Genomic DNA, 22,057 nt, shown 5'->3' with positions numbered 1-22,057 from the left:
TCCAGGGATGGTTGAGCCTGATGGGCTGCCATCTATGGGGTCGCACAGTCGGACACAACTGAAGCGACTTAGCAGCAGCAGCAGCAGCAGCAGCAGCAGTTTTAGTATCTCTAAAATATCATTATATGTACATATTCATTCAACAAATATTTGTGGACCACCTATTACATGTCAAACAAAGTGCCAGGTGTGGGCTATACCTGAGGCAAAATGTCAGGTGTTGGGAATCCAGAGCAGGCAGCATGGTAGAGTCCAAGTATGGACTCTACTCACACTCATGGTAGAGTCCAACATGGTTCTTGGTGACAAGAAGTCCTAAGTTCAAATCCTTGCTAAGATTTTTATTCCCTTAGCTTTAATGTAAACTAGAAGAATTAATTTCCACTTTACAGCATCCAGTGTAGCAGTTGATATACAAAGTAAGCTATCAGTTAAATATTATAGGCTCCCTGCCCTCAAGTAGCTCTTTATTTCCTTCACTATTATTCAGACATAGCCCCTGTTCTCTCACTAGTTGAGGAGACAGGTATGCTATCAGGTAATTAGGATGTGGTGTGGTAAATGAAACAATAGGAGCAGATCTTGATCTAGGAGGATTAAGAGTTAAAAGTTTGATATACAAAGTTAATTTAGCACAATGTCAGATACATTTCTGTTGCATGGACCTTTATAACTTTGGTTTTAGCATCTTATATGGTTTCAGGCCTGCTGCTAAGTCGCTTCAGTCGTGTCCGACTCTGTGAGACTCCATAGAGGGCAGCCCACCGGGCTCCGCCGTCCCTGGGATTCTCCAGGCAAGAACACTGGAGTGGGTTGCCATTTATTTCTCAAATGCATGAAAGTGAAAAGTGAAAGTGAACTCGCTCAGTTGTGTCCGACCCTCAGTGACCCCATGGACTGCAGCCTACCAGGCTCCTCCGTCCATGGGATTTTCCAGGCAAGAGTACTGGAGTGGGGTGCCATTGCCTTCTCCGTTCAGGCCTATAATAACAGACCTATAATGGTCCAGGGCTTTACTGTGTGTGGGCATGGAATACCTCTTTTAATACTCACACGAATCCTACACAGTAAGAGCCAGTGTTATCCCAATTTTGCTGCTGCTGCTGCTAAGTCGCTTCAGTCGTGTCTGACTCTGTGCGACCCCATAGATGGCAGCCCATCAGGCTCCCCCATCCCTGGGATTCTGCAGGCAAGAACACTGGAGTGGGTTGCCATTTCCTTCTCCAATGCATGAAAATGAAAAGTGAAAGTGAAGTCGCTCAGTCATGTCCGACTCTTAGCGACCCCATGGACTGTAGCCCACCAGGCTCCTCCATCCATGGGATTTCTCCAGGCAAGAGTACTGGAGTGGGGTGTCATTGCCTTCTCCATCCCGATTTTACTGATGGGCAAATTGAGGCACAGAGAGGTTAAAACAAGAAACCAGGATTCAAACCCAGGTACTCTAGCATCAGAGCCCACATTTGTGACCACTCATTATACTTCGACTGCAGCCATGAAATTAAAAGACGCTTCCTCCTTGGAAGGAAAGTTATGACCAACCTAGAGAGCATATTCAAAAGCAGAGACATTACTTTGCCAACAAAGGTTCATCTAGTCAAGGCTATGGTTTTTCCTGTGGTCATGTATGGATGTGAGAGTTGGACTGTGAAGAAGGCTGAGCGCCAAAGAATTGATGCTTTTGAACTGTGGTGTTGGAGAAGACTCTTGAGAGTCCCTTGGACTGTAAGGAGATCCAACCAGTCCATTCTGAAGGAGATCAGCCCTGGGATTGCTTTGGAGGGAATGATGCTGAAGCTGAAACTCCAGTATTTTGGCCACCTCATGCGAAGAGTTGACTCATTGGAAAAGACTCTGATGCTGGGAGGGATTGGGGGCAAGAGGAGAAGGGGACGACAGAGGTTGGGATGGCTGGATGGCATCACTGACTCGATGGACATGAGTCTGAGTGAACTCCGGGAGTTGGTGATGGACAGGGAGGCCTGGTGTGCTGCGATTCATGGGGTTGCAAAGAGTCGGACATGACTGAGTGACTGATCTGATCTGATCTGATTATACTTCTTCCTATTATGTCCTTAAGCTTCATTTTACAGTCAGAAGTTACATGAGAGAAAATGTTTACAAATCAAGGGAAATTCAGGGAAAAGCCTAATAGAAGGAAAGAAATGTATCTTGAAGAAAATATAGTCCGGTCATTTCTGTTTTCCAGGAGGAACATGAGAAGTGCTCTCTGTTGGCATAGCCTGGACCAGCCAGACTCCTTCCTATGCCCACTTTCCAGAAGTGGCCCAGTAAAACTCTTCTCTTGTGGCCTGTGCAGTTAATAATGTTCTATAGCTTTAAAAAAAATTTCATTTAAAATCAGCTTCACTCTCTTTTTCTGAGAGGCATGCAGAAAAATCTGTAGCATTTTTCACTTTCTCTCCCTGGTAAAAAGCCCATGGTGACTTGAGAGGGAATGTCTTGCCTTAGCACTGCTTTCCACTACAGGCCTCTGCCCCTGAGATTTCAATTTCAAAGAACACTAAAAAAAAAGCTGGCACATCTTGGTCTGATACAAGTATCTGATACAAATACCTTATATTAACACATATATATGGAATCTAGAAAAGTGGTACTGATGAACCTAGCAGAGGACGGACTTGTGGGCATAGTGGGGGAAGGTGAGGGTGGGACAGATTGAGAAAGTAGCATTGACATGTATACACTATTATATGTAAAAGAGATAATTAGTGGGAAGTTGCTGTATAGCACAGGGATCCCAGTTGGAGCTCTACGATGACCTGGAGGAGTGTGATGGGTACAGGGGAGGGAGGCTTAAAAGGGAAAGGATATATATAATTACAACTGATTCATGTTGCTGCATGGCAGAAACCAAAATAACATTGTAAAGCAATTTTCTACCAGTTAAAAAGTACAGATTCTGTTCCACTGAAAGAATAGTTTGATTTTATAGACCTGTTGGTCATAATATAGCTTATATGGAAAGATGTGAAGGGGAAAATAAGATCCCATTCATATTACAGAAGGATAATCTGAGAACTGAATGGGAATGCGGTGAGTAGCTTATGCCTTCATAAATCAGAAGATTCATAGGAAAGAATCAAACACGGTGTTCCTGAGTCCTGAAAGTCACTTGAAGAATTTCTGTGCGCTGACTGCACCCCAGGTTTGTTCTCCTGGGAAGACCCAAGGAACTCTTAGTTCTAGTTCTTTCATTTCTTCCTTCCTCCCTTCATCTTTCTTTCTTCCTTTCTTTCCCCTTCCTTCCTTCTTTCCTTTCTTCCCCAACCCCTACTTTCTACTGGGGAATTAGAATAATACTAAGAACATGACTCAGTAAGCACATCAGGGAGAGGCAAGGGCAGCAGTTACAGAATGAATATGTTCATGAGTGATCTCTCAACTCACATAAAGAAGTACTTTTATTTTAGGAAAAATATCTTATTCAGTGTGACTTTGAAACTTCTCCATCCTTTGAGACTATGTCTCTTATTTCTTCTTCCATACCCTTCCCTAGGGTGACTGCCTTACACCTGGTTCATTGCTCTACTTGATGTTTTAAGAAGATCTGTCTAACTCTGAAAATCTTTTCCCTCCAAATGCCCCTGTACTGGGAATAGCCTCTGATATTTTCATGCTGATATTTAGTGCTTGCTGTAATTTGATTCCACTATGCTTATTGGCTTCTATTCATCAGTACTTCCAATATATACCCTTTTTTCAAGCGAGCTGATCATTTTCAATTCTATTCAACAGCATTTATAGCTCATAAAGTAAGGTACAAGGCACCATGTTGGCTGATGATAGAGGCAGAGATGAATAAAGCTAATACGTCCCATGATCACCTTTTCATGATCATGAAGTCATGGGCCTTGCCTCTAAGTAATGAACAATACATAAGGAAACAAACAATTATCTATACTGTAAGGTAGAATGAAATGAGTTTTAGTGACAGAAAGACCATAGGGGTGGGGAAAGGAGTGCAAAAAGAACCATAGTTATTTTGACTAGAGAAAGCTTCATAGATAAGGTGATATTTGAGCTGGGCATTGAAGGATGTATAAATGAACAAGGGATGGGGCCATACATTCCAGCAGAGCACTATGCCACACATAGGCAAGGGACTGTGATCATGCATGGTGTATCTGGGGAGGTACTCAAAATACATGACACAGGTCCTGCTGTTTTCTTTCTCTATGCCTTCCTCACTTGGAGGCCATCTGTCTTCTTCATTCTCTGCCAAATCCCATCCACACCTTGAGGTCCACCTTCAGCTTCATTTCCTCTATGAGGTCTCTTCTGACTGTGTTGGGTCACTCCACCCCTTGTAGCATGTAGTTCAGGATTTGACTGTAGTGTTTGTGCTGTAGTTAGACCAAATCAGACATCATGTGCGTCTTATACTTTGGAGATCTTGAAGCCCCCAACACAGTGATAATGATAGTCAGGGCTAGATGATTCTATGGGCCCATTAATGGGGACTAAACCTTCATTCTGTCTAAAAACAGTTCATTTCTGTTATTGAGACTGGAATTGTTCATGGTGGTTTAGGATTTAGCTGGTTATGCTTGTTAATACATGAGGGAAACAATTTTTTCAAATGTTTACCTGAAAGTTCCCCTTAGGGGAAGAGGGAGGGTCACTAACCATAGCTTGAACTCCACCACTCTCTGGGCTAAGCCTTAGTAACTGGGTGGACACAGTTTCATAATGTGTGTTATCATCTCCCAAGCTCCTCTGGAGAATGATTGCTTCCTTAAATGTCTTTTGTTTTGATGTTTGGGTTTCCCTAAAATGCCAGAAATATAGCTGAGTAGTTAGAAGAAGAACTAAAGAGTCTCTTGATGAAAGTGAAAGAGGAGAGTGAAAAAGTTGACTTAAAGCTCAACATTCAGAAAACTAAGATCACAGCATCTGGTCCCATGACTTCATGGCAAATAGATGGGGAAACAGTGGAAACAGTGGCTGACTTTATTTTTCTGGGCTCCAAAATCACTGCAGATGGTGATTTCAGCCATGAAATTAAAAGATATTTACTCCTTGGAAGGAAAGTTATGACCAACCTAGATAGCATATTAGAAAGCCATTACTTTGCCAACAAAGGTCCATCTAGTCAAGGCTATGGTTTTTCCAGTGGTCATGTATGGATGTGAGAGTTGGATTATAAGGAAGGCTGAGAACCAAAGAATTGATGCTTTTGAACTGTGGTGTTGGAGAAGACTCTTGAAAGTCCCTTGGACTGCAAGGAGATCCAGCCAGTCCATCCTAAAGATCAGTCTTGAGTGTTCATTGGAAGGACTGATATTGAAGCTGAAGCTCCAATACTTTGGGCACCTGATGCAAAGAGCTGACTCATTTGAAAAGACTCTGCTGCTGGGAAAGATTGAGGACAGGAGGAGAAGGGGATGACAGAGGATGAGATGGTTCGATGGCATCACTGACTCAGTGGAGATGAGTTTGAGTAAACTCTGGAAGTTGGTGACAGACAGGGAGGCCTGGCATGCTGTGGTCCATGGGGTCCCGAAGAGTTGGACATGACTGAACTACTGAACTGAACTGAGTTTCTTTTGGAGAATGGCTTTATTGAAGATGCCTTCTTTTTCATGGTGATCAGGCAGTTTGGGGTGTATCTTAGCCTGGTTTTGTAGAGAATCAGAATTATAGGAAATAGCTATAAAGGAACTGATTCATGTGGTTACAGAGATTGAGAAATTCTGAGATCTGTAAGCAAGCTAAAGAGGTCTGAGTTGAAAGGTCTGAGAACCAGAAAAGCTGATGGTGGAAGTTCCAGTCCAAATAAATGCAAGGCAGAAGACTAATGCCTCAGCTCAAAGACAGTCAGGCAGTAAGAGAGAATAGATTCTCCCTTACTCTGCCTTTTTTTCTATTCAGGTTTTCAATTGATATGGTGATGCCCACCCACATGGAGGGAGGGGGAGGAGAAGTAATCTGCTTTACAAGGTCTATCAATTCAAATGCTTATCTCATGCTTCACACTCACACCCTGAATAATGTTTAACCAAATATCTGGGCAACCCATGTCCCAATCAAATTGACACACAAATGAACCATTACAGAGGGATACAGAAGGAAAACTTAGCCAGAAAAAAATATTATGAGGTTTCTGAAGTGGAGTCTAAAGAAAAATGCCCCAGAAGTCTAGTCCCTACAGAAAGAACATGTTCCAACACTCTTTTGGAAGAGTGTGTCTGCACAGCTGAGACCCACAGCTCTGACATCTTTCCATGCCACACAGTGATATAGGGTTGGGCTGGTCCAGCCAGGTATAGCCTGAGCAAATGTTCCCAGGCAAAGGGACAAACAGAGCCTGAAATGCAGTCTACACTCTATACATCAAGTCATGCACTTGAGTGAGAGGCTTATCTGCCCAAGGTATAGGGGGACTGGGTGAGGCCATGCACCAGGGCTTCTCCCATATATTGAGTATGAACAGAGGCTCTTAAGTGGTGTGTCATGGCAGGTTACAGGTGTGTAAATATTGATGCTCCACATATGGGATTGCTGGGAAGAGTCATCCCCTCCAGTCATATTCAGCCTCCAGCCATGAGCAATCTTGATTGCTTATTCAATTGTATCATAAAAATTATTTTCTACATGTGCTGCAGTGTGAAGAAGGATGGGAATGGGAAGCACTGTGCCAAGGGATCTGCCTTGTTATTTGTTAGGAAGTGAGCCATCTTAGAAAGGGCATGATCCATTTGTGTATTTCAGTACAAGTTATGCCCAGCAACAGAATGTCTCCTTCTTTGCTTACATGTTGGAATCTGGTGATCTGTAATTTCTGGGTAAGGTCTGGGCAGAGGAAGTCTCGGTCTGGATCATTTGTCAGTATGTGTGGTTGCAGCTCAGTTTCCATGGGGAGAATTCCATCTGGGAGCCTAGATCACAATTTCATAGCTTGAAGTCCCAAGAGGTTTGCTGTTCTGAGTGCTGGTTTTCTCCATCTGTACAAAAGGGAGAAGAGGGAAATGCTGATGTAAAGGCACTGCTCTGGAATTCCAGTCCCACAGGGAGCCTTTAGAGAGACACCTTAGATTTTCCTGGTTCTGGGGTACTCTGGGGTAGTAGGATTTTGCTCTTTGCTGAGTCCCTCACCTCTGTTCCAGTCACTCCATTTGGAAGCCCTCTTAACTCAGAAAAAATAGCAGGTGGGAATGAAGGTATCTGCATTGATTTTGATTATAGGCTTGAAGCGGCATTCAGGCTCATGTGACCTGCCTTCCTTGTTCCTAGTTAAGCCTTCATTTCTCCTTTACCCCAGTAACTTCACCTTGGCTTATATGTAGTGGTGACCCACTTTCACTGGTGTCATATGCTATAGTTACTTAGAATACTGCGGACAACTCTTCCACTGGCTCATTGAGTCCTGGGTTTTAAATTACATACTAACCAAACTAGTAATTGCCAACCAACTTGTCTAGAGAGTTTACTATGAGATGTCTCAATCCAGGAGTCCCTGATTAATCCTTCAAATCTACTACTTCCCAGTGTATTTTCTTCTGTTTCCTCTCATTCTCCTTCTAATCCTGGTGCAGACATGCTGGCTCCATGCTTCTCACTTGCTTCTCCTTCCCCTTTTCCCCTCCTCCTCTTTCCTCACTCATTTTCTTCCTTTTCTTCTCTCTCCTTCCATCTCTGGTCCTTGAGGAAGTCAAAGTCCTTCTGTCTTATTCTCCAGGGCACTTGGTTTATCTTGACATTCAAACTGACCTGTGCATTGAGTTCCCTTATGACCTTCCTACTTGTCCAGCTTACAGATGACTCATAGAATCAGCTTTTAATTCTTATTCATGAATTCATTTGCATTCCATTTTGACATCCCAATATTTCCTCCCACTCGTCACTTGTTATCATTATCATCCCTTTCTCCCTAGACATCTGGGTTCAAATTTATCTTTCCTGGTTAGCTTCCTGCCTATTAGCTCAGCTATTAGACAGAAACACTTCCAAAATATTGGATTCACTCAGAGACCCCAAAGCTGTCCTGATTGTGGTGGAAACAAGGACTTTCAGATAGTAACAACACCAAAACAGGTTCCCCAAACTGAAAGTCCTGTCAAAGGTCAGGACCTGCCTTCCCTCTTTGCATATTTGAGAGAAGGATGCTGGGGCACAGGGAACATGAGTATCACTAGAGCACTACAAATGTCACCCTGTGAAGGTCTGCTGAGGGAACCAGTGGCAACTGGGATTCAACCTGTGTTCTCCCTGCCTATCTGTGCATCTGGTGTGGCCCTGTGTCTGCCTGGGGTATGGCAGACCTGCCGTCCAATTTATACACTGTGAGCTAGCAGTGGCTCTGGATGTTATTAAAGGCTGAAGTTTCCACACTGCAGTTCAGAGACCTAGATGCTCCTTCATGGAAAGGCTGGGAACAGAAATCAAGGAAGCCAGCTTGTAAATGGCCTTGGACCTGGGAAGCAGAGCTGTGTGCATGTGTGGAAGGAGCTCAAGGCTATCAGCAATTAATCCTGAGAAGCACAGAGTCCCAAGGGAACCATTTTACTCCTGTTTGGTTAGATAAGATGCCAAAGAAAAGTTGGAACAGACAGGACAACAGTGATAAAAATCAGACAGACTTTACCTTATCAGAGTACTGCATTATGGAGTAAATTGTGTTCACTGGCTCCTCCTTGGTGGGGAGCACCTGTAAAACACCCATCTTGCCCTCAGTGAGGGAGCCCAGGCAAATCTCTTACTTCTTCCTCTGCCCATCAGCCCTCCCTGCTCTCACTTTCACTAAGTGGTCTCTTCTCCCAGCTTCACCTTTGGTCCCATCCAGGTGGAGAGGATCAGGGTGAAGTTGGAGTGGGTATAGGTAGCAATTGGACAAGAACCTCAGAAGCCAAGAAGAACAGTCTGGTGGTTCAGACTGAGTCTTGCTTAATCAGAATTTTAGCTTTCCATGGTCTCTACGAACCCAGCTGAACTATTGGTCCAAGTACAGGGCTGGATTGACCAGGCAGACTTCAATTTCCCTTTCTCTCCTTGGAGACTTCAGGAGAGCAGGCTGGTAGAAGGACAGAGGAAGGTGATACCATGAGGAAGCCTGGTTACGGGTGGAGGTGAAGGAGGGGCAGGCAGGTAAAAGGAAGGTGGGAGGCCAGGCTGTGGGACAGAGTGAATCAGCCTGTGGAGAATAAGCTGCTGCTGCAGCCAGACCAAGAAGTCAAGTTCAAGTGGACCTCTCTCTGTTTTGTGCACTTGAAATCCCCTTAGCAACTTGTTTACTGGTCAGTGGCCACATAAAACTCTCCCCTCATATCAGAGGCTCCCCTGGTATGGGTCCCCTATAGAAGGTGCTTTACTCTTAGTCATGACATCTAACCTGGAGCCAGGCCCAAAATTAGAAGCATGAGGTCTCAAGTCCAGGAGGCTACCAGCGGGGGACACATGGCCACTTTCTTGTCCTTATAGAAAGACTCGAAGGATCATTTCCCTAACATGGTATTTCTTGGTCGGATCCCGCACCCCCAGCCTTTGGCCTGTGGCTGTTACCCATGACTCCCTGTTTGGGGTGGTGGTGGAGACCTGTGAGTAGCACCACCTTACCTTGGATTGGGGGATCTCATCATAGATCCTGGACTCTGCTGGCTGGGTGTTTCTTGAAACTGTGATGTATGTGTATATTGTTTTCTTTGAGGAAGCATCTGAGTCATAAACAAGCATAGAACCACAGTACATGAAAATGTGGATGAATTTTTAGAGATGATTTAATGTCCTCTTTTTTCAAATAAAGAAATGAAACCCCAAGAGGTTAAATGACTCCTGTCGTCTTGAGATGGATGTTTGAATCCTTGCTTGTCTCTTTCTTAGGGATGCCATGTGGTACAGGAGACACCTGGCTCAGGTCTTACCCAGAGCTCAGTGGGAATTCTTTTCAGTTCACATTAGGATAAAGAGATTCTCCCCAATCTCTGTGTGGGCACTGAAGGTAGCTTTTCCACCCAGGGTCTTCCTTAGTGTCTCCAGCATTTAGCATTGACTGCCTTGTATGGCCAGTCTTTTCACGTGACGGTCTTAGTTTTTCAATTAGATTGATTCTCTCTAGTTACACACTGTGTTGGTCTCTTCTGGTACATATCTTTCTTTTACCACCTCAGTGTTAGACATGTAAGAGGTACTCCACACATATTTGTTACTTGACTGATTGATTCAAACATTTGTTAAACTCTCTACCTGCCAAGCTCAGTGAGAGGAATTTAAGAATTCCTACTTTTAAGAATTCAGGGTTCATCTAGTGACTCAGATGATAATCTGCCTGTAATATGGGAACTGTGCTGGGCTTAGTCATGTCTGACTCTTTGTGACCTCCTGAACTGTAGCCTGCCAGGCTCCTGTGTCCTTGGAATTCTCCAGGCAAAAATACCGGAGTGGGTTACCATGCCCTTGTCCAAGGGATCTTCCAAACCCAGGGATCGAACCCAAGTCTCCCACATTGCAAGCAGATTCTTTACCATCTGAGCCACCAGGGAAGCCCAAGAATACTGGAATGGGTAGCTTATCCCTTCTCCAGGGGATTTTCCCAACCCCGGAATACAACCGGAATCTCCTGCATTTCAGGCAGATTCTTTACCAGCTGAGCTACAAGGGGAGACCAGGGTTCAGTTTCTGGTTTGGGAAGATCCCCTGGAGAAGGGAATGGCTACCCATTCCAGTATTCTAGCCTGAAGAATTCCATGGACAGAAGAACCTGGTGGCTGCAGGCTATGGGATTGAAAAAAGTCGGACACAACTGAGTGATTAATGTTTTAAGAATTCATGGACTAATAGATGCATTTCTCCCATTGTACTGCTTTTCTTTGCTCCTAATGTGAAACATTTGAGGGTCAAGTTGAAAACAGATAGCCAGAATTGAGGGCCTTCATATTCCAAAGCACCAACATATCTGCAGACAACAGGTCTGGGCTGAGTGCTATTATTACAGGGATCAAGTGTTTCAGAGTTTAGTCCTGTCCCAGTCCCTGCCTCTGGAGAAGGAAATGGCAACCCTCTCCAGTGTTCTTGCCTGGAGAATCCCAGGGAAGGGGGAGCCTGGTGGGCTGCCGTCTATGGGGTCGCACAGAGTCGGACACGACTGAAGCGACTTAGCAGCAGCAGTCCCTGCCTCAGACTTGGTGAGTGAACCAGATTCAGTGCTCTCTCTTATTTCATTTGCAGATGAAAAAATAGGCCTTCTTCCCTTCAACAAGGCTGTGAGGGATTGAGGGCAAAGGCCTCTTTGAGGAGCCCTGAAGATCACCTATGGCCTGAGGAGGTGGTGTGACTTCTCCCCATCAAGAGATTATTTGAGCTACAGTTCATATTACAGACTCTCTTCCCCCAGGATGCCTCCTTCTGTGCCAAGCCCAGGTATGTAAAATGTAAGGATAGTATCTAAGTACTCATGATGTACCAGGCACTTGGCCAAGTACTTTATATGTGTAATTCATGAAATCTGTTCAGTAAGTATATGCTGCACATCCTGGTTTTACGTGTATTTTACAACTGAGAAAACCAAGACGGTGATAAAATAATTGGTAGCTGATAAATGGTCAAGCTGGGACCTTCACCCCAGATGTCTGCAAAGTACAAGCTTAGGCTTCACCACTCTACTGTGAACTCATCTCTTCCAGTTGTCATCCAGGGAAACTAGTGGTTGAGAACTTACCAGGGTTCTTACTGAAGTTCTTCCAGAAGGAACCTGAGGAATCAGACCCAAAAGAGAGTCAGGAACATGGAATCAGAGGTAGAGCCTCTCTACATCCATGGTTGCTATTATGATGGGTGGGAAAGGAAGATTTTGAGTGGACACAGAATTAAGAGGAATAGGAGGGTGGACTCCCCTAGGGCCCAAGATCAGGTTTTCTGAGTTTAGAATGGTTACAATTACAGAATGATCCAGAGGGACCCAAAGGGATCTAGTGACAACTAGTACTTGTCCCTCGATGACATTTCAAAGGTCAGTTTTGGTGGACTTGGAAGTGACCTTGGAGACTTAGTCCAAATCTTATTTCACGTGTGAGAACACTAAGTCGGAGAGGTAAATACCTGTGCCCCATGGAGCACAGCTTGTTAATGGCAGTGCTAAACTTGAACCCAGGGGCTCTCTTTGACTTGAGGTGTCCAATTCTGATTTTCCCTACAGGAGACCTGGAGAAGGAAATGGCAACCCACTCCAGTATTCTTGCCTGGAGAATTTCATGGACAGAAGAGCCTGGCAGGCTACAGTCCTTGGGATTGCAAAGAGTCAAACACGACTGAGCGACTAACAGTTACTTACTCACTTAAACTTGGACCCAAGTTCTGGACCCATGGCATCCTGCTGATCCCAGAAACATGTTTGGAAGACCATTCAGGGTAATGTAATACAGTAATCGGGGCTGTCTTTCTGGGACATGGTAAGATGGGGCACTGAGGAGTCTAGAAAGATTAATTCCCTGGAACAAAGGACATTTCCACCCCACCTTGGATAACTGACTTCAACCCCAGAAAAAATGAAGGTACATTTCTACATTTACCTTGTGAGAAAATCTCCTACCTTCTCCTTTCTTGCACAAAAGGAACAAAACCACTGAAGGTAGAATGATTATAAGCACAGAAAGCACAGCCAGCCCACTTATCAGTCCAGTGTGGCGAGTATGGGGGGTCATTGTGATGTCTGAAAACAAAAGATGCAATGAGACTTGACTCTCGGGAGATGGGCCAGAGAGGTTAGGCAAGCTTGTTCACATTCAAGAGCACTATCCATACTAGGTGCCCTCCAGGAGTGCCAAAGCTACAAGGAAAACTGTACTGCCCGCTATTAAAGGTCAAGATCAGAAACTGAATCAGGCAGCTGAGTGGGGACTGCCTCAGAATACCCTGAAATGTCTGGCATCTGCCAGAAGGCTTTGGACTGTTCTCTGGGGCTTACTAGGAAGAGAAGCATCTTGGGTCCAGCCATGGCATAACGAAGGCACCTTCCTCTGGAGAACTTGGGCCAGTTTCAGGCCTTGCAGCAGGTCAGAGTGAATTTTGAGACTCCAAAAGAGATGGCCAGAGATGCTTGGTTACCTGCACAGAGCTGCTGGGCAGAGATGGAGTCAGAATTGTTGCTGACAGGGTTCCACGCTGTACATGTGTAAGTCTCCTCTTGGTTGTCAGGGGTCTGGAAGATTTGAAGGACATTGCCCTCTTCCCCTAGTGGATTCCAACTGTATGTCACATTCTTTTCTTCTTTATCCACAGAGCACATCAGTGTGACATTACAGGTGCTGTTCACAGATGTCACGAAACTCTGAGTAATTTTTGGCTTCTCAAGACGACCTGTGAGGAGAAAACACATGAGCCAGGGGTAAGCTGGAGATGACCTATATCAGCCTGAGGGAGTCAACTATTAAATTTTCAGACATTTTCATGAGGGTTGTTAAAAACTTACAATGAAATACATTTTATTAATAACAAAGCTAATAAATCCTCAAAACTCATCACTTTCTAATGTTTTTAGACAATTTACTTTTTTATTTGTTTTTTTTGGCAGTGCCACGAGGGATCTTAATTTCCCAGCCAGGGATCAAACCCATGCCCCCTGCAGTAAAAGTGCGGAGTCTTAACCATTAGACCAATAGGGAAGTCGCAATTTACTGTTATCTATGCTCTAGGAGTTATTTATATCTATCATATTTATTCCTTGTAATGATGTAAAAAGTCTTCCCAACTCTGCATGACTTAAAATCAGCTGTAGTGGGAGTATTTACATCAAAGGAATTGGCAAATGCTACAAACTAGGGCTTGATTTATTGCTTTTCTGATTGTCACTTCAGACTTAAGAAAGGAATGGAGGAGAGGGTTCTAAAGCAGATTAAACAAACAAACAAAGCTGAAGATTTTACATTGTGACTAGCACACAAAAAGTCAGAAATATTCTAGAATTTGAGAACCATCATCCAGTTCAGCAAAGAAGTTGCTCACATCATTGATGAACAAATGAATATATGCATGAATAACGATATAAATGCTCAGCGAAAACCAGTGAATGCATTCTGTGAGAACAACTGGCTATATGGAATTTACAATAAAGTCTATTGTATATTATCACTTATACAATTGTGTGCCACATCTCCTTTATGTCAATACAGTTTATAGTGTGTGTATACAGACACACACATCATTAAGAACTGGTTGAAAATTTATCAGCACCCCACTGTATGCAACAATCTTTAAACATTTTTGTTCGGCTCTGTTTTCTGGTCAATGTGTGTTTTCTTTTTCTTTTTTTTTTTCATTTATTTTGTTTTAAAGTGCCCATGATGAAAAGTTCAAACCTCTTTAAAAGTTCATTTCAAAAAATGTTTTTACTAAAACAACCAAAAGGTAAATGATAAAAGTTTTAGGTGTAAAGGATTACAAAAAAACCAATTAAATGTAAGTTCATGCAATAACTAGATCTGGAGCTGGAAGAAGTACAGGAAAGATCCTTTGCCAGGAGATAAGAAAAGGACCATATTCAGAGTTTATAAGTTCAGTTCATTCTTGGCAAATCTGCTGTGATGTGGTTTGCCCCTCTACTACTGCCATGCGAGGGAGGGAATACAGGAAGGAACTGGGACATAACTTTCTAATTAACGTAGAGTCTGTAAAAGCAATACATTTGGCAGTGTAGAGACAGAAACCATTTGTTTGTACCTGTGAGGATGTACAAAATGGGAAGTAAGAGCTGCAAAGACTTTGATTCCAACCTAATCAGAGACTCTGGTTCTAAGAGTCTCTTGTGCATGCTTGCACTCTTTGTGACCCTGTGGACTGTAGCCCAGTAGGTTTCTCTGTCCATGGGACCCTCTAGGCAAGAATACTGGAGTGGGTTGCCATGCCCTCTTCCAGGAAGAGTCTCTTAGAGGGGAACTTTCCAGATCAGAATTAGTGATGACTTGGCAAAAAAGTTTCCAAATAAGTTTGGAGTAAAGACCTTGATTAGCTGTGACAGTGATAGATACAGATATGCATAGTGAAAAAGGAACCTAATTGTGTGTTTCCTCAGAAACTTGATTAACAACAGTGTTTCAAGTCTCTGCTTGTTGTTCCCCTGTTTTTAGAAAGTTTTTTTTTTTTTTTTTTTTAGTGAATGTTAAGGTGGTGGATAGTGGTGAAAATAGGATTCCATCTCATTTTTCTCAGCAGGCAAAGAGATGTTACTGTTAGGTAGTTAGAATAGGAAAAAGAAGTCCAAAATGGTGGTGGCTAAAAGACAAAGAAAGGAAAAAGCCCACAGAAATGGAACAAAAGAAAATCTGAGGACCAGACTGAGAATCTCAGGTGAAACAAACAGCTTTCTGGGTTAGCCCAGTTTACATAGGGCAGGCTCAGGGGGAGGAGACAAAACATATAAAAAGAGGAGCCAAGATTGAGACTCTCTCCTTTTGGGTCAGCCTGCCCTCATGCTTCGAGGGTGTACTACCTTTTGTTTGCCAAATAAAACGGAGCTGTAACCAGGCTACAACACTGGTCCACCATTTCAAATCTTTGCTGCAGTAAGACAGAATATAGGAAATTACACACTCCCCTGATGATATATCTGGTGCCATAACTCGGATGTAACCTGGCTGAAACAACCTCAGCTCAGCCCCATGAGGCAGAGACCAAGCACAGAAGAAGCCCGACAACAGTCACGTGGCAAAAGGTCACGTGGTGGAAGCTGAATGCCAAGGAAACCCAGCCCAGTGGAAGTGACAAGAAGCCTAGTATGCTGAAAACAGGGACAGCAAAAACAAACTCAGCAGAAAGTTCACACAGCTCAGTCTCAGATTCCAGAAGACCTCCAGTTAAGGTAAGAGGTCCTTGCCCCAATCGCTGGAAGGACATATGGCTAACAAATCTTAATTCCTTTACAATCTCGAGTTTCTTGTTTCCTTGAACCCCCTGTGAACAGGTGAGAAGCAGTGGGTGCAGTTGAGGGTCTCTGGCACGGGCTACTACCCAGTGTGTCCTGAAGGCTCCACTATCTGCTATGCCTCAGTAGCTGTTGCCCAAGTGGGTGAGGGTTATTCTGTTCTTAATCTTCTTTGTGCCAAGGATCAGGCCAATGAAAACTATGGGTACAGGTCAGGCATTTAGCAGTTTTTCTGACAGGCTATGAAGGGGGTTCCTCGGCATGCTTTTCCCACTGCTTTTTCTCCCATTCTTCAGCTCCTCTCTCCATCTGTGCCACTGTTTACAAAATATTGGGCAGGTCATCATCTTTCCATCTCCAGAAGTTGTGTTTGAAACTGTTTACCTAAGATTGGGACTCAAACTCATATGGCAGGACCTAATGAAGCTCAGGTTCTTGATGTCTCATTGCAAAAAAATTCAGTGAGAGACACAGTGATAGGTAAGAGGCAGATTTGTTTGGATTCATAGAGAAGCACAGGCCACAGAGTGTGTGCCATCACAGAAGGTGAATGCATTGGCCGTGAAATGTGTGGTTAGTTTTTGTGAGCTGGCCGATGTCATATGCCAATGGGTTGGAGGATCTTTCCAACAATTGGGGAGCCACCCACTCCTTGGTCTTTTGATAGTGCCTTGGAACTGTCATGGAGCCTTTGGGTGTGTCATTCAGCTTGCAGATTGAGGATCAAGGTCTAGTTGAATTTGACTTGTCTGCCATCTTGGACCCATTTGATTCTAATCAGTTTATGTTATGCCTATGCCCTTGGGCTATGTCATTCTTTCAAAAGTTGTGCCCTGGCCCCTTCCCTCCTGTTTCATGCTCGTTTCCTGAGCCCCTTACAGGCCCACAATGTTGCCTCTACAATCTTCTGGAGGGACAACCAGAAAATAGCTGGCCCTTGGGAGGGAAGTACTGTATAATATCCAATCCCTCTAGAGATTCAGGCCTTCATCTTCCATGTTTCCTACAACATGTGTATCAACAGCGCCTCTCAGTGAACCTGTTAGGGCGGGTGACAGGCCCACAGTGCCTGCTAGAGGTCCATCTGTTGGTGGCATCCCTTCAAGAGCAATTGGGCTTCCAGGGACAATGTTTGCCACTTTGGGAGTGAATCCTGCAGGCCGTTTGGGCCCAAACCCTTACCACCCTTCCCCTAAAGTTACAAAAATAGTGAAAGTGAAGTCACTCAGTCGTGTCCGACTCTTAGCGACCCCATGGACTACAGCCTACCAGGCTCCTCCGTCCATGAGATTTTCCAGGCAAGAATACTGGAGTGGGTTGCCATTGCCTTCTCCAAGGAGAAAGTTACAAACATAACCCCGATCAAATCTCCACTCCACTTTTATGGAACACCTGGTCTGTTGCCTCTTACCAATTTGTTCTCAAGTCACTTACTAACTCCTGCAACCAAGACCCTGCCCCCTTGTAGGCAACATTACCACTCAGCTTATTATTAAAATACTCTTAATGCCCCTAACAGGACCAGGTAACCCTCTCCTTTGCCATTACTTCTGTTACTACCTAAAGTGGGCCTATGACAATGAAATGTTGATCTCTAGGAGATTGTCAAGCCTCAAACTCCCTGGGGACCTGCACCTTGACCCTTAGCTCTCAGGTTGCAACAGTACTGGGTAGGATAATCTTTAGAAAGACTCACCCCTAAGGAAGTCCACCCATAAAAATAGAAGAAGGTCTATTAGTTTCTTCTCCTTTTTTCTTTTTCTCCCTGTCATCACTGTCTTTTAGATGGGAAATAACCAATCAACTTCCTTACAGGTGCCCTTGAGATACATCCTTGATAACTGAAAGTTGTTTGATCCTCTAAGGAAAAGTTGCTTAAAATTCTTTTGTGCCACTTCCTGGCCACAGTATTCTCTGGGGGATAAGGAACACTGGCCTGAGGATGGGAGTTTAAATTACAATACCATCCTACAGTTAGACCTATTCTGCAAAAGATAAGGGAAATGGACAGAGATCCCCTATGTCCAAATTTTCTTCCACCTAAGAGATATGAAGGAACTCTGTCTTAAGTATGGGATTGTTGTATGCCCTAAAAGTGAGCCTACTAGGCAAATAGTGTTAGGCATAGACAACCAAGAGAAGGAAGCCTCCCATGAAGGCTCACCTCCCATGGCTCCTGAGTTGCCTGGTGTTCTTTCCTTGTATCCAAATATGCCCCCATATCCGGGAGCACCCCCTCCACAGAAGCCAACTCAAGTATGTCCCTTAGTTGAAACTGGAGGAGAATTTGGACCAACCTGGGTCCATAAGTTCTTCTCCCACTTAGAACTAAGACTGATAAAACAAGACCTGGAAAGCTATCCAGATGACCCAGGCAAATATATAGATACATTCCAACACATTACCTTGGCCTTTGACTTGACATGGAAGGACATTATGGTCATATTGAGTCAAACTTTATCTGACCCTGATATGCTAGGGTCATAAAGGAAGCCTGAGGGTATGCTACAGGGCTTCAACAAGTCAAGCAATAAATATCCAGTGGGGGAAACTGCAGTCCCCTCCTCAGATCCTAACTGAAATTATAATGACCCTGAGCACATCTGGGAAAGGGATCACTTTCTGATCTGTGTAAAGGTAGGACTAAAAGCAGCCCAGCAAAAAGTAATCAGCTATGCCTGGGTCTCAGCAATAAGTCAGCAGTCCAGCGAGAACCCCACTGCCTTTCTGGAAAGGCTAAAAGAGGCCCTCCAAAAGTTTACCAATCTGGACTTCGACTCTTACAAGGAACAGGTGATTTTAAAGGACAAATTCCTGTCCCAATGTGCATCAGATATTAGGATAAAGTTACAACAACTACAGCAGCAGGACCCTTCTGCTTCTTTAAATGGGATGGTCCAGACAGCCACCAGTACCTTTTATAACAGAGAACAAGAGAGGGATGTCAAGGCCGAGGAAAGGGAGAAAAGGAAAGAGACGAGGCATACCCAGATGCTGGCCATCCTCCAGGGAAGCACTATGGCAAACCCCGAGTTCTTAAAGGACAAGGCACAAGGCAAATGCCTAATCTGTAGACAGGTGGGACATTGGGCCAAAGAGTGTCCAAACCATGACAAGTCTCCTAAATGGCTTGCTACAAATGCCGTCTATTGGGGCACTGGGTGGCATTCTGCCCTTGGGACCCAAGAGCCTCAAGGCCAAGCACCAAGCCTTCCCTCACGATGGTTCAACAGGACTGAAGTGGCCCGTTCCAGCCAGCCTGCCTGTCACAGATAATCATCACGGGGCTGGAGCCAAGGGTGCAGCTGGATGTGGCAGGTAGGTCTGAGAATTTCTTGGTTGACACAGGGGCTAGCTACTCTGTCCTGACCTCCTATTCTGGAGGCTTCTCCTCCCAAACCTGTACCATTTTGGGTGCTACAGGAAAAGCAATTACAAAAAGATTCACCCAAGCACTTCTTTGTTGCTGGAATGGACAAATATTTTCCCACCAGTTTCTGGTGGTCCCTGAGTGTCCTACTTCTTTATTGGGAAGAGATAAACTCACTAAACTGGGGACCACCCTTGTGACGGGAAGCTTTTCTACAGCTTCTGGTTACTACTGAGGAACCCAGTATACCCTCTCCAATAGGGAGGGACCAAAAACTATGGGAGGACAAAATTAACCCCCAGGTTTGGGACCAGGGAACTCTTGTACAAGCCCACCAAGCTGAACTGGTCCTCATTGTCCTCCAAGATCCCACTTGGCTTCCAAACTGGAAACAATACCTCTCAGAAGAGAAGCCTGGAAAGAACTACAATCGCTAATAAAATTCCTTGCCTGTGGGCTATTGGTCCTCACCAGTTCACCATGTAACACCCCAATCCTCCCTGTAAAGAAAAAGGATGGGACCTGGTGGATGGTTCGAGATCTCTGGATTATAAATGAAGCTGTGGTCCCCCTCCATCCCACAGTACCCAATCCCTATGCACTCTTGGGATAAATCCTGCCCAGTGTCAAGTAGTTGACAGTCCTGGATCTTAAGGATGCATTCTTTTGCATACCACTGGTTAAAGAATCCCAATATCTTTTTGCCTTCGACTGGGAGGCTCCAGGAGAAAAACACCAACAGATGACTTGGACAGTATTACCTCAGGGGTTCAGAGATAGCCCCCACCTGTTTGAGCAGGCTTTTAGCCGGGATCTCCTAGATCTGATTCTGGGACCTTTGGGAAAATATTACAATATGTAGAAGACCTACTGTCTGCTCTCCAGATGAGAAAAATGCCCAACAACATGCAATTCAGATTCTTAACTTTTGGCAGAGAGGGGATATAAAGTCTGTGCTAAGGCACAGATGGTCGAGACAAAGGTCACCTACCTGGGAGTTCAGATTACACATGGGTCATCTAGGAGGTTGTCCTTTGATCAAGTACAAGGAATCCTCCAGTTGCCCTCCCCCACGACTTGAAAACAACCGTAAGATTTCCTGGGGCTAACCGGGTATTGTAGAATCTGGACACCCAATTATGGTCTAATTGCCCAGGCCTTATATGAAAGCTTGAAGGGAGGGGGTGATTTAATCCCATTGATGTGGGGAAGTCCTCAAAAGGAGGCAGAGGATACACTAAAACAAGCCTTAACTCAAGGACAGCCTTGAGATTGCCAGACCCAGAAAAAGCATTCCACCTGTATGTGCATGAAAATGAAGGAATAGCCTTGGGAATGTTAACTCAAAGGTTGGGACCTGAGCCCCAGCCTGTAGCTTGCTTATCCAAGAGCCTCGACCCAACTTCCCAAGGCTGGCCTCCCTGCCTTCGAAATCTTGCTGCTATTGCAGTCCTGATAGAAGATTATTTAAACTCTCTGGAGAAGGCAATGGCAGCCCACTCCAGTACTCTTGCCTGGAAAATCCCATGGAAGGAGGAGCCTGGTAGGCTGCAGTCTGTGGGGTCGCTAAGAGTCGGACACGACTGAGCGACTTCACTTCACTTTCACTTTCACTTTGGGGGCAAACTAACTACTTTTACCAGCCACCTAGTGAAACAACTCCTGAATGGGAGAGGCCATTTATGGATGTCTGATCAAATGATCCTCAGATATTAAGTAGTGCTGATGGAAAATCCAGGCCTGACTATATCCCCTTATGAGGTTCTTAATCGAGCTACCCTCCTACCTACCCCCAAGGGCTCTCTCCCCTTTCACTCTTGCCTAGAAACTTTGGATTACTGGACAAAACCCTGAGAGGGCTTGTCAGAAGATCTTCTAACCAATCTGAGGAAATCTGGTACACTGATGGAAGCAGCTTTGTCTTGGATGGAAAAAGAAGAGCTGGATATGCAGTAGTTTCCAATTTTGAGACCATAGAGGCTAAACCTTTTCCAACAGGTACTTCAGCCCAATTGGCTAAGCTTATAGCCCTGACTCAAGCTTTAGAGCTTGGAAAAGGAAAAAGAGTAGCCATTTACACTGACTCCAAGTATGCCTTTCTGGTGCTACATGCACATGCTGCTATTTGGAAAGAAAGAGGTCACTTGACCACCCAAGGGCCCCAATCAAATATGGTGATCAAATCCTTAGGCTCTTGGAGGCAGCCCATCTGCCAGATGAGGTTTCAGTCTCCCATTGTAAAGGACACCAAAAAGGGAGCACAGAAGTGGCACGAGGGAACCAAGCAAATGATCAGGCAGCTAAGAGAGCAGCATTAAAAAAGTGATGTAATAGTGGTTGCCACCTTAGTTCCACAGGCTAATTTGCCAGAAATTCCTTCATATACTGAAGGTGAGACTCTTAAATCTAAGAGTGAGGGCTTTCAGGAAGATCATATGGGGTGGTTCCAAAAGGAGGGACTCCTTTTTCTGCTTGGGAACCTTCAATGGAAGTTGGTTAACTCCTTACACACCACCACTTATTTAGGGGAGAATACCCTCCAAAGATTACTAGAAAGGTCCTTCAGAGGAACAGGCCTCCAAACAGCTGTAAGGCGATTGGCCTCCTCTTGTCCCACTTGCCAATTAAACAATCCCCAAGAAGCTCAAAGACCCCAGCTGGCCCAGCCTGTCTAACGGTGTAGGACCTAGCCAGGAAAAGACTGGCAGATGGACTTCACCCAGATGCCAGTTTCTCAAGGGTATAAATATCCTACTAATCATGATAGATACATTCACAGGATGGATTGAAGGTTTTCCCACCCAGACTGAGAAGGC

General features: G+C 44.5%; 1 protein-coding gene across 1 annotated transcript in view; it reads right to left on the bottom strand.

Moving 5' to 3' along the window:
* Positions 1-2,776: 2,776 nt before the first annotated feature.
* Positions 2,777-22,057, bottom strand: part of CD84 (CD84 molecule) — a 45,222-nt gene continuing 25,941 nt past the window's right edge. Inside the window, exons 3-8 of the mRNA XM_055583850.1 lie at positions 13,060-13,311; positions 12,545-12,664; positions 11,675-11,707; positions 9,577-9,674; positions 8,609-8,671; positions 2,777-6,968 (exon numbers count right to left, since the gene is read on the bottom strand). Coding sequence (XP_055439825.1) covers positions 6,903-6,968; positions 8,609-8,671; positions 9,577-9,674; positions 11,675-11,707; positions 12,545-12,664; positions 13,060-13,311 — 632 coding nt within the window. The 3' untranslated portion in view covers positions 2,777-6,902. The remainder of the gene's footprint in view (positions 6,969-8,608; positions 8,672-9,576; positions 9,675-11,674; positions 11,708-12,544; positions 12,665-13,059; positions 13,312-22,057) is intronic.

Source organism: Bubalus kerabau, chromosome 6 (genome assembly GCF_029407905.1).
Source record: "Bubalus kerabau isolate K-KA32 ecotype Philippines breed swamp buffalo chromosome 6, PCC_UOA_SB_1v2, whole genome shotgun sequence".
In the NCBI taxonomy this organism is placed as follows: Eukaryota; Metazoa; Chordata; class Mammalia; order Artiodactyla; family Bovidae; genus Bubalus; species Bubalus kerabau.
Note: the sequence above shows the minus strand (reverse complement) of the source record. Positions and strands in the feature narration are given on the sequence as shown.